The sequence below is a fragment of the Vidua chalybeata genome, chromosome 6 (genome assembly GCF_026979565.1).
Source record: "Vidua chalybeata isolate OUT-0048 chromosome 6, bVidCha1 merged haplotype, whole genome shotgun sequence".
In the NCBI taxonomy this organism is placed as follows: domain Eukaryota; kingdom Metazoa; phylum Chordata; class Aves; order Passeriformes; family Viduidae; genus Vidua; species Vidua chalybeata.
Window position 1 is genome coordinate 34,116,510 of NC_071535.1, and position 12,871 is coordinate 34,129,380.

The 12,871-nt window shown below is 44.2% G+C and overlaps 1 protein-coding gene across 6 annotated transcripts in view; it reads left to right on the forward strand.

The window, feature by feature from the left end:
* The window catches only part of SUSD6 (sushi domain containing 6), a 78,539-nt gene extending 66,005 nt beyond the window's left edge, over positions 1–12,534 (forward strand). For all 6 annotated transcript variants that reach the window (XM_053944847.1, XM_053944844.1, XM_053944850.1 and 3 more), the window contains 4 exons: positions 541–738; positions 3,692–3,830; positions 4,963–5,384; positions 6,387–12,534. In XM_053944847.1, the coding sequence (XP_053800822.1) occupies positions 541–738; positions 3,692–3,830; positions 4,963–5,384; positions 6,387–6,412 (785 nt within the window). In that variant the 3' untranslated portion in view covers positions 6,413–12,534. The remainder of the gene's footprint in view (positions 1–540; positions 739–3,691; positions 3,831–4,962; positions 5,385–6,386) is intronic.
* Positions 12,535–12,871: the final 337 nt, after the last annotated feature.

Consider the following 12,871-nt stretch of genomic DNA (forward strand, 5'->3'; position numbering starts at 1 on the left):
AATCTTGTTGATGGCATATCTGTGTAAAATAGTTAAAATCTGTGTGCTTTTACAGGCTTCTAGGGTGCCTTATGATGGGGCAGGTCTGCACCTTGACAGTCTGTACCCATAGTACAGAGGGGTTTTTGCATTCCTCTTTCCTTTGAATAGGTCTCATGCTCTTCCCCTGCCACACTAATAGGAAAGCCTGGTTGTTAGGTTCACCCCAGTCTCTGGTGAAACAGCTGTGGGGAAAAGATAGCAGTAAGGATTTTCTGGGCCTCTCACATGCAGAATCTATGTTGTGTCACTATTCAAAAATATCACCAGTTTGGTGCCTGCCAGTTGGACTGTACTACTGGGATAACAAGCAGTATTTAACAATCACAGAAACTTTATCAGAGGTGTTCTCTGCCATTGTGTAACAGCCTTTCTTCTCGGTTTTAGTAGTTTCCTAATTTAGTGGGTGTTTGTAGGTGGAAGTCTGCCTATGTTTCATATATACTTTGTAATAGGTGTCTTCCTCAAAGATGTCCTTCATGGTACTTTCTTTTTTACCAGATTGTCCCCAGCCACCACAACCTGAGAATGGAGGCTACAAATGCCACCCTAGCCCCTGCAACAACCCTCTGACTTCAGGCAGTGTCATAGAGTATCTGTGTGTTGAAGGCTACATGCTGAAAGGAGATTATAAATACTTGACATGCAAGAATGGAGAGTGGAACCCAGCCATGGAAGTCAGCTGCAGACTCAGCCCAGGTGAGTGTTCCCTGACTCTAGAATTGCCCTTGCATTGACTTTTCAGATTATCCTTAAGCACTTTGTGTGGTGCTCAGGAAGTCCATATGGCTGACTCTCATTGCTCCAGCAATCTCATAAATGCAGCTCACAATCACGACTCTTTCTTAAAAATGTCTCTTCAGTAGCAGCCCGTCAGATGCAGACTTAAGAGTTCCGAACACAAGGAGAAAAGCTATGGACAGAAGTATAAAGTAGGCAACTTGTTACTTATGTGGAGCCTCTTATCTTGAGGCTCTCATCCCAGAAATGCTGGAAGCCCTAACAGTAGCATTTTCCATGCTGTCTGGTTTTCCTTGATGGGTTTGATAGTACCTCTCCCTCAGTGAGGCTGTGTGTGTGTGTAGAGTCAATCTTCCTTGCAAACAGGTTAAGTAACTGTTGGTTTCCTGTGTCAAAAAGATTGATGGTGCTGCTTTTCACTGTACTGGCAGGAAAGGACATTGCTGACAAATGATTTCTGCTTCTCTCCAAATAGAAATGGACAGCTTTTGTTTTGTGTCTCTCCCAGCTGAATAGGAATTCCTCCATCAAAGCAGCAAAGTAAAAAGATTTGCAGGAAAATTTTCATCATACAGCTCTTAATTTGTCTACTACTCTTGTGGTTTTAACAGTGGGTATATTGGATAAAGGGAGATCTCTCTCCCCTCTTCTAGGTTGGCTTGTTGATAGAACCTTACTATTCAGTCATGCAGAACCAGCAGGATGTACACTTTGGAATTAAGTCTCGTAATACATAAAGCAAAATGTGTCAGCTTAATTGGAAAGAAACAGAAAAAAACAAAAGTACCTTGACCAAACTCTATGGAGCTCACTGCATCCCTGTGATCTCTGGAACATCCTGTCCTGTCCCAAAGACACTGTCTTTTCAGTGTCTCTTCCACTCCAATAGCCCCTTCCTATGATTTATAAGGAAGGATCTGGGAGTTTACCTGGCAGCAAATAGATCCTGAAGAGGTTTTTCAAATTCAGCTTAAGCTTCCTTCCAAAGTGATCCATCTTTCCCTTGCTGCACCCAGGCTGGAGAGCAAAGTTGTTTTATTGCACATAGTGTTCCCTGGGTGGCATTCCTGCATGGTGGCACTTGGTCTAGCTGAAGGATTGTGTTGTGATGAACAGAAATCCCTCATATTTCTTTAGCATCTTGAAGGATCAGTGGCATTATCAAAAATATGGTGCCCCAATGAAAAAGTCATTGCTTTCATGACACAAGCTTTGAATCAAGTGTTCAGGGTCAGAGATGGCTGGCTCTTAACTAGTGGGTCTCCTTCAAAAGGCTCAAAGAAGGGGAAGGGGGTGTGAGACTCTAGAAAGGCAGTAAGTCTTAAAATACCAGGTAAGGGTAAGATCCTACCTGCTCCGTACAGGATAAAGTAAGTCCCTCACAGTTATCACATGTTTTGTGCAGCTCTGAGCCTGTCAGCCCCATAGCCTTTTGGCAGTTTATTGTATGAGGTAATGACATTTTTTGGCATATGAGATGGTAAATGTTCTGGAGTGCACCCTGGATAGTGAGCAGTTTGACAGCATCATGTACTGACACTGAAAATGGGACATCTCTATTTGCCTTCCCTTTTTCCTGTTAGTGCTCTGAAAAATGCTGGAAGTTAAAATCCTTACTCAACCCTGTTTGCCATAGGGAAAAATGTGCTAGTCACTGTGGTTTTTTGGTTTTTTTCCTGGGGAGGGGTCAAGGTACTTCTATAAAATTTCAAAGAAACAAGTTCAAAATAACTAAACCAAGTAGGTTTGACCCCAAAGAGATGATGCAAAAAATTGCAAACTAGGTTTCCATCTTAAATGCCTGTTTTGGGCATAGATTTCAGGCTGTAGGCTTAAAAATAATGATCTTCCAGCTCTTTTTTTTTTTTTTCTGTTTACCTATTGCTCTTCTTCTCATCCCTCATTGCACGTGTCCTGAATTCCCTCTGTAATTTGTGCTCCTAAGAATGTGTTTGATATAGAAAGAGGAACTGAGGAATTGCGTAAACCAAATGTGCAATTCACAGTAGTATTTGCTTATGGGTAGCAAAAAAATTTGCTTATGGGTTGAGGCTTTTTGGATCTCTACCAAAGACACAAATTAGGGACAGAAACAACACATAGAGACAATTATTTCCTCTAGAGAGGTGAAAGGACTAGTGTAACCTTCTAGGCATGGTATGCAGTGCTCAGCAATACCACCTCCAAGCCATTCTCTCTTCACTCCCAGTTTATACCTGCACAGGTCCTTTAAAAACCAAATTGGTTTCTGTGCAGTCTCACAGCACAGTGGCAGAAGGGCAGGAAAGGGTAATGTGAACAGGGCCACATGTATCTAACACTGAAAACTCAGCACCCTGAAAAAACATCTGCCTTCCTTCTCTATCCTCTGGCATATGTTTGTGTGAGAGAGAAACTTAATTTTTTCTGTGTCTTAATTGTAATAAGTGCATGATAATACCCAGGCAGTTGACTTCCACCCTTCTTTGCAAGGCTGTTAAATTAGTTGAGAAAAAATGGTTTTTGGAACTTTTTCTGTTGTTTGGCCTAAAATATGCTGCTTCTTGTGCTAGACAATTATTGGCCTTGCTGGTGACATCATGACATTCTCCAGCTTTTGCTCAGGCAGATCTATATATAACATGACCCTTACACCATCTGGCAGTTCCCATGGCCTGCTTGTATTGCTCTGCGGTTTGCTCTGTGTTTTTCCAAAGGGCCCTTGTATGTGCCTGTTTTGTTTTGGGTTCCCTTTGCAGCTGATGGAGAGGTGTCATCTTGAGTTGCAAACTGAGATAGGTGGTGTGTCTTGTATGGGAAACTTGGGTTCCTTATACACACACCCAGGACTAAGTCCTGAGGAGCAGTGTGAATGTTTTTCCTTCTATATAGCAGTTACACGTTTTACCTTGTGTTCCCCTTGGTTTTGTAGAGAAGGACTCTCCTCCCACAATTGGAGTGCCCACACTGTCCATAGTAGCCTCCACAGCGAGCTCCGTCGCCCTGATTCTGCTCTTAGTTGTGCTGTTTGTTTTGCTGCAGCCAAAGCTGAAGTCATTCCATCACAGCAGGTAAGTGTAGCTGGGGTTTGGAGGGGCTCAGAGGTACCCTGTTTCTTTGCAATAGAAACCCATTCAAGTAGTTGGTTTAGACCTTTGTTTTGGAGCAGCTTGGCTCCTTGCTTCTCTGCTTCTCTCTTCATCACTTCAGGGACATCTCTGCCCCATTCTACTGATCCAGCACTTTTCTGAAATGGTGGTCTGTGATGCCTACCTGCAGTCCCCATTCTTATGTGCCACCCAACAAGTGACTTCCTTATGCTGTTGCCTTGGCTTTGAATGGAAAAAGTTATGATACTACCCTGGCTGTAGATCAATTTCCTGCCTCTTCTAGCCTCGGATAGCTACTGAAGTCTGTGTCTGGGTGTACATATGTGCATCTTTCCCAGATTGCTTGAGGTCCTTTGGACTCAAAATTAAGCAGTACTGCTCTCCAGATACATGTACAAGTCTGCCATCCTTCTCTGCTGCGGGAGGAGAACCCTCCCTGCCTAGGTTTGTGGATGAGAGGAGGGACCCAGCCATAACACTGCTGCCAGCTAAGGCAGACACTCCAGCAGTGGGAAGGTTGAGAGGTGGGGCCCTGCAGCCTGCCCTCTTCTGAAAAGGCCCAAACTACTAGAAAAGAAAAATTTTCTCTCAGGTTTTATGAGGCCAGGTGATTCATGCTGTGCCAGAGCTGTCTTCCCCATCCTGCTAGAGGTTATCTGGCTGGCAGCAGAGGCAGTGGAACAGACAGTGCTGGGTGTTGTGGAATGTAGCAGTGCACCAGGCTGGCATCAATGCTCTTTGCCAAAAGCATGGAGCTGAGTCATGACCTATGTCAAATTTAGCCGTGGAGGTAAGTGAGGGAGGGAGGTGGGGAAGCACTGTAACCTTTTCAGCTCTTGCTGCTACATCTATCGAGTGCTGTGAATTATAGCCCTGGCTCGTGTTTAGTGGCAATTCGCAGTAGGGCTGGGAGACTGTGCTTGCTTGGCCTTGTTAAATTACCATTTGAGTTTCTGTCCTCCCCTAAATGGTAAGACTTAAGAGTTCTGCTATGGGAGGCTACTGGAGTTCTTGATAAGAAATATATAGTACAATAAATACTCAACTTGATTTATTTTTTCTCCTCTCCCTTCTTTGTTCCTTTCTTTTTGAGGCGGGACCAAGGTGTGTCTGGAGATCAGGTCTCTATTATGGTGGATGGTGTCCAAGTGGCCTTGCCATCCTATGAAGAAGCAGTATATGGCAGCACAGGGAATTGCATTCCACCCTCGGACTCCCGAGTGCAGATCGTGCTCTCAGAGGGAGCTGGACAGAATGGACCCAGAGAGATGCAGCAGCCGGACCAAGGGGCTCACAGTACCTTTGAAAGAGAAGATGAAGCCCCTGGACATTCTGGACTGTGTGAAGCCGGTGGCTCTCAGCGCTCTGAAACTGTTCTTGTTCATCAGGCTGCTACCTCTTCCTGGGTAGCTGGCATGGCTAGCAGTAGACCTGTACACAAAGAGGTCCAAGATTCAGAAAGCAGTGACATACAGAGCCTTTTATCACTCACTTCCTCTGAGGAATACACAGACGGTAAGTGACTTGTGCAAGGAGCACTAAATGAGACCCTTTTAAGAGTAGGTTCTGCAGTTGACTATCTAGGGTTAAAAATGGCAAGGGATGCCCCTATGTGTGTCTGCCACTAGAGCAGCTTTTGAAAAGATTCAGTCTCTATAGCATGTTTCACCTCTTAAACATGTAAGCAGTATTTAATACCTTCTGAAGAATTCGGTGTTCTCAGACTGGGAGCCTAGGGCAGTCTGAGCAAGTTTGTCTACTGTTTGCTCTTGTTTTAACAAAGGATTTTCAGAGAAATACAGCCTCTGGCATCATAGTGCAAAAGCAGTAAAATAACTGTGTTTGTGGAAACTAAAGTTGGTGGGAGTGGGAGGACATGCTTGGAATACAAACCCTTTGTGATGTTTGGGCTGCTTAATTTTTAGACTATTTTAGTAAGCAGCTTTCTGCCACAAAGCATTCAGTCCTGCAGCCTTAGCCTGCAAGACCTGAGAGGGATGTGCTTGAACTTACTGTAGAGGGCAGAGGGGCAAGTCTGTTGAACAGTCAAAATACCTTTTATTCCTCACTTCTGTGCTGTCCTGAAGGAGTGGCTTTGCAATGCCAGAGCTGATATGAAAGTGAGCTTAAAGTTGCTTCTGCAGGGACTGCTGTGTCTTTGGCAATAAATGTAACTGGCTTGTAGATAGCTCAGGACAGAACTTTCCCTTTCCATGGTATTAAGAAGTACTTTGTGCTGGGAGGGTAATGCAGGACCAGATATACACCCAGAGTGGTAATGGAATCTGTCCTTGGAGTTTTTCGAGGCTGAAGCTGATGATGGTCCCACTCTCAGGGGCACGTTGGAATAGAGTCCTCCAGAGTTCCTTTGTGCTGTGATGTGATGAGAGGGAGACCACTGCATTGTCATGTTATGAAAGTGGGAGCCTGTCTTGCTTTCAATAATACTTTTTCTGGTGTTTGTTGAATTACAGAAGTTTGACTCCTTTTTCTGTTTTTTCTCTCCCCACCATTCAGATATTCCCTTATTGAAGGAAGCATGAGGTCTGCTGTGTATGTCTAGTTTTCTCCATCTTGGATTTTTTCCTCCTCTTCTCTCCCTGCCTTTGGGACAGAAGCACTCTGTGCAGTCTTCCCCATCCTCGCAAGCTGTACCCTGGATACCTCCAAGAAGAGATGCCCTCAGCTGAAGATCCAAAGGATGTCGCCAGGTTGCCTCCTGGATGCACCAGTGGAATTGGTGCAGCACTGGCTTTCCCATTCCATCAGCATCAGGGGCTCAAGGAACAGAGTGGATTTGAGCTCTCCTCTCCTCTTCCCCAGCCAGATGTTTGACAGCAGTCTCTGAAGAGCTGCTCTTTTCTTGTGCCTTTCTCCTCCTCACACCGGCTTGTTGCAGCTTATCAGCCTTTCTAGCCCTTCTGCTGCCCAGAGAGCAGGGGCTAAACCCGCTTGCTCGCTGGGTGCAGACACAGTTTAAATATACATATATATGTTATATAGGCTCTTCTTCCAGCATCCTCTTTGTGATAGGGCAGGACAAAATGCCTCACTGGGACTGACATTGGGCTTGGGAGGCTCGCAGTTAAGGAGCAGCTTGTGATGTCTAGAAGCACCTCAGATGAGATGGGCTGTGTGACAGCTTAGCCCTGCAGGAACAGTTCACCGCGAATTGCTTAAGCACCGAAGGCTGAGAAGTCCAACATATAGGAGTGCCCTCTGTCCCATCTCTGCAGAAGTCCATTCCTGAAAATCACTTTTGTCTCCTCCTTCTTCCTCTACCAGTGCAGCCCACTGGAAGAGGTTCAGGTGTTTGAAAATACCAAGACAAAAATGCCTGTAGGTAGTGAGTTCCTAGTGCCATTGGTGCAACCCCAAATTCCTTTTCCAGCCATAGTAGGTACTTGAATCCTGGGTAGCTGCCATCTCATATGCTGGTGTGTCTTCCTAGCTTCATACAGCAAAGGGTCTGCTGTTTTAACCTGGTGGGCTCCAGTGGGCCCATAGAGAAGGGCTCCTCCCTTGTGGCTGGGGATAAGCAGCTTTTGTAAAGCTTCTCCTAAACACAGGGCCAGCCTGTTGTGGTCAGGGAAAGTCAAATACACTGACAGCAGTGCTAGAAGACACCATAGCTCAGTGCTGAAGTTTTGAGGATTGTTTCAAGTTCTAGTAGTAGGGAAGAGAAAATTCAGAAATATGTGTACCTCTGCTCACCACAGTTATCTACAGCAGGTCAGATTGTCTGTGTTGGAACTCTGTAACTGCAGGAAGCCACATTTGTCTGGGGTAGACAGTCCAAGTGCTGTGGTGGTTGTTAGGTTCCTCACTGATGTCTGGACACTGTTCCATGGGATTGGTTTCAGCAAGAAGAGTTGGATTCTTAGATGCATGTACCTTGTCATAACTGTCTTGAAGTAACCAGGGAAGTGTTTGCCCTGTGAGAAGCTGCTACATTTTTGAGTTGAAGGAGCAAAATGTCATGGCCTTACACATCATGTGGTAATGTACAGGTAAACAGGGATGCTGTATTTGCTGCTTTGCTTTTGGTTTGTGATCCTCACCATCCTCATCCTCGTTGCTACAGTTAAAAACCATTACAGCACTTGAAAAAAATTATACCACATCTTTACGTATAAAATCACTGTGGCTTAGCTCCAGTTCTTTGAAATGGGGATTGGTCATAGTGTCCAGCTGTGTATTTGCTATTCCTTTTCCTGAATAGCTCTTTAAGTCCCAGGACAGATGGAACAGTGTGTGCCTGTGGATGGAAAAATCCTTTTTTCCCTATCCTTGTTATAGAGGGATGTTAATTTAAAATTAAAGTGTTTTAAACATCCTTCCCTGTTGTTCATGTTACCTTGCATTAACACAAGAATTTGATAAATCCTGTTTGGGTGGTTTAGGTACTTTTTGTTCAGTTTGGATGGTGAAAATCCTGTGTCATTTTACAGTGGGCTGTGGTGTCTCAGCTTCAAGAGCTGTAGAGGACAAATGTTGTTTACACATCTGCCATTGGAATTTAAAAAAAACAATAATGGGAACGATTGTATTTAGCTTTTTGACTGTTGGAAATAGTCTAAGCTTGAGTAAATTCTCCTTCATTGGTTTATTGGAGGAGTTGAGAAAGTGTAGTGGTAATAGAGTGTGGAGGAAAGTCTGTGTGTTTTTCCTGCTGCCTAAACAGCTCAGAGCAGGAGTTGTTTTTTATGCATTTAAGGTTCTGTCTGCTCAAACTGACCCTCTGCAATTCAAGGTATAGAAGTTGGGAATGTGTTGCCTTCCTGAAAGGGGTAGTGCTAGTTCTAGGTTGGTGGGAGAAGCTGGAAACTGATCCCAAGGCAAGGCCTAACCTTGCTCTAGACGAGCACCTGCACCACCAGCAGAAAACACATCCTCTGTGGCCTGGCCTCTCTGCTGTTGTAAAACAAGTAACTGCTGGCTTGGGAGAGAAAATTCAGTTTGAGTGAGGAAGAAATGAAAGCAAGCTCTACAAAGAGGGAGTGTTTTAATTTCACAGAATCACACAGAATTAACTAGGTTGGAAAAGACCTTTAAGACCATAATGTCCAACCTATGACGGAACACCACTTTGTCAACTAGACCATGGCACTGAGTGCCACCTCCAGGGATGGTGACTCCACCACCTCCCTGGGCAGCCCATTCCAATGCCCAATCACCCTTCATGTGAAGAATTTCTTCCTAATGTCCAGCCTAAATGTCCCCTGGCACAGCTTTAAACTGTGTTGCTGGTTACCTGGGAGCAGAAACTGATCCCCACCTGGCTACACCCTCCTTTCAGGGAGTTGTGGAGAGTGATAGGGTTTCTCCAGGCTGCACAACCCCAGCTCCCTCAGCCTCCTCATGGGATTTGTGCTCCAGACCCTTCACCAGCCTTGTTGCCCTTGTCTGGATGCATTTGAGCATCTCAATGTCCTTCCTTAACTGGGGGGCCCAGAACAGGACACAGCACTCAAGGTGGGGGCTCACCAGTGCTGAGTACAGGGGGACAATCACTGCCTCGGTCCTGCTGGCCACAATGTTCCTGATACAGGCCAGGATGCCATTGGCCTTCTTGGCCACATGGGCACACTGCTGGCTACATGTTCAGTCTGACATCAGTCAATGAACCCAGGTCCTTTTCTGCCTGGCAGCAGCTCTTCCCCCAGCTGCAGGGGGTTGTTGTGGCCAAAGTGCAGAACATGGCACTTGGTCTTGTTAAACATCATATCGTTGGATTTTATAAAAATTGTTGGAAATGGCTTTGCTAACAAGTTGAGGAAATGTGGAGGTGGAGGAGGGAAATATGTATGTGTAGCTATTGTGATCAAGCATAAACAGGCAGCTTCTGTTGGCTTGTTGAGGGTGAGCCAGCAGCTTCCAGGCCAGTCTCCGTGCTGGCTGCTAATCCATCTGATTATTCCAGATCCTGCAGAAGGGCTCTATTCCCTGCAGCAAATCTTGTGGGAACAGGCCCCAAGGATCTGTGTGAGCCAAAATATGGACACAGTTTGGAGGCATCACGCTGCTCGTCTACATCTTCAGCTTTAGAGTTAATTTTCTTATAAAATGAGGTGAAACAGCAGGAGATGAACCCAGAAGACGTCTGACAACTTTTTCAAGGGGGAGGGAGAGCAAGGCCTCACTTTACTCATAATTATTATTCATTCATGTTTGTTTTAATTCTGCAAAGGCTGAAGGACTGAGAAGTCTTTGGGTAGAGATACAGGAAAGCGTACTTTGCCGAGTCCTATTTTTATTTATGGGAGCAAGGCCTGAAGCCTAAAGATCGCTGAGATGTGAGCTGCACTCTGCCTCAGAAGTGTTTGTTATCTCTGAGCTGAGTATGTTCTCTCTGGATTTTGCCATAAGTAGATGCAGCCTGGATCTTATCTGTGGTGGATAAGAAGCACAGAGGCTCAGCCTTGCAAGATGTAGTACAGTAAATGGGTTTTCTCCCCTGATGGGGCCACAGTCTCCATACCTTTTCTTCCACCACCTATGTCTGGCAAAATATTTCAAAGGGAGGCATTTTTTCTTATTTAACACTCCCAACATAATCATCTCGTGCTTTTTCATATGTGCTGCATCCTGTGATACTCGAGAACATTAAAATTATTTAATTATATTGAGAAAAATAAAAATAGCACTTATTTTAAAACTTCCCATTATTTTTGGAGTCTGATAGTTGGGGGGGAAAGGGCATTTCAGAAATTCAGGATATTATGTGCAATAGAAAAACTTCCTTGCTCCTTCCCAGTAGCATAGTTTTTTTTTTTTTTTAATTAAAGCAACTCATTGCAGTGTTTACAGCCCAAGCATTGTAGAACTGGACCAGCCTGAGAGAACCATGATGTGAAGTTGGCAGTGACCCATGGGGAAGTGGGCCAGTCTCTCATCAGGGTCTGCATCATGAAGCTCACCTTAAATGATGAGCCAGCTTGGACTGTGTCAGAAGGGTGTCAGCAGCACTGGTGAGAGAGGGGTTTGTGTGTTCTGGTTTTAAATAGCTTGTGCCTCCCCATCATTAACTGCAGAAGATGTAAAAAATAAGTTGGGAGATATGCACTGAAGCATGTGAGCCTTTGGAGCTGAGTTAGAATGTCATGAGTTTGGGAGGGAGAAGAGCTTAATGCATTTTTATCCTTAACCACCAGGGAAGTTGCTGGGTAGCAGAACGTGTACTCAGCAAGCAGAGTGCTTTTCGCCCCTTGGACATCTCTGCTGAGGTTTCTCCTTAGCCTTTCAGCTCCGGTGTGGTGCATTTTTTACTGCATCTGGAGTCTTAATTTGGCCTTTCAGTGTGTGGAGAACTCAGGTGTGTTAGGAAGAAATCTGTTCCACATGCTTTGGGAAGAAACATCCTGAGATGCTCTGAGAGGTGGATGACTTGGGTCAGTACTGAGGAAGTGGGACTAAGATGGCAACTGGCTCAGCCATTGGAAATAATCTGGGATGGTTAAATCATTTGCAGCACAGAAAAGGGAACACAAGGAGTTGTCTAAGGAAGAGCAGAAAACAGAGGTTTACTACAGGCTAATGAGCTAATGCAATCGTGACCAGGCTGTAAGGAAGCTTGTGCTTTGTTAAATGATTTAGCATACACCAGCAGGCTTGCTGTATAAAAAAAAAAATAAAAATGTACAACTGGTTGGACACACTGAGCTGTCCTTGCTGACCTTTTTAGAACATACTTGCAAAAAATGTGGTTTTACTGTTCTGATAGCAGTTTAAACAAAAAATCTGCCTTGTTAATCTATTCAGACATCTATTTAAATAATTTCACTTTTTTTTTGTATATAAATGCAATAAATCCCATTCAGTTTGCACATCCTGCCTCACCCTTCAGTCCTTACCAGGGAACAGCAGATTGAATTTGCTCTATGTGAAAACCTTTGCTTGCAGAAGAACTTCATTAGAAAACAGTTTTTCTCTACTATAGGCTTTGAAAGTGCAAAGAGGTTTCCTAGAGCAGGCTTCATTTTAAGGTGTATTTTTATACAAGAAGTAAGCCTTTTTTCCAGTTCTAGCACACCAGGACAGAACACAACACTTCCCACACTTCAGGGCCCTGTGTTCAGCACTGCTTTCAAACTCAACCCTCTGCAGGTGATGTTCAGATCTGTGTACCCACCAGAACATGTTGTATTGATGCTCTGCATATGCTTTCCGTAAGCTATGCTTTTACTTCTGTCCTTGAGTGAGAACAGACAGAGGCAACTGAGTCGTGCTGGAAAATGTTTTCGTTCAGATTCTCAAAGTTGCTTCCTTCCAAAAGAAAACAAAGTGAAGTTGTCTGTGAAGCAGAAGTCCAGTGATGTGGTGGGTAGACTGCTGGTAGTTGCTGATGCAAGTGCAAGGGGAGCTTGATTGCCTTTCTGCATTAATATTTTCTTTCCTATATGTGTTTTCTTTTTATCTGAATTGCACCGCTATGGAATTATTTGCAGAATGGTACTCCATATATATGTGGGATTTAAAACCATAACTGATGCTGTGCAGGATGTCACTCAATCAGTTTTATTTTGCTTTATTTTATATGTATTTTCTGGTATCCTGTACATTGCAGTGGGTGTGAAAATAGTATTTTAATATTTGTACAAAGTTTAATTTAATTGTTCTATGTATATAACTGCATTTCTAAATTAAAAAATTCTTTTGAAGTGAAGCTATAATTTCTTGTGTTTGTTTGCTTGGTGGGTTTTTTTTCTGTTTTGTTTTAACTGCTTAGGCCTTGTGGCCTGGAAATCTAGCAGATATAAGTAATATGTTGCCGTTGTGGAGACCAGGATGAAGCTAAACCTAGGGAAGCTCACGTGGCTTGGGGAAAAGAGGTTCAGAGTTGGTGCAGCCTTAGAAGGATTGTGTTTCCAAGTTCAGAAGCAAAGGCTGCCCTTGGTGTGCTTGCATGGAATTCCTTGAGGAATGAGGCCAGGCTGGGCAGGGGGGAAAGGTTTAAAGAGATCATGTATGGTATGAGTGGATTTCAGAGAGGAAGACAGGGT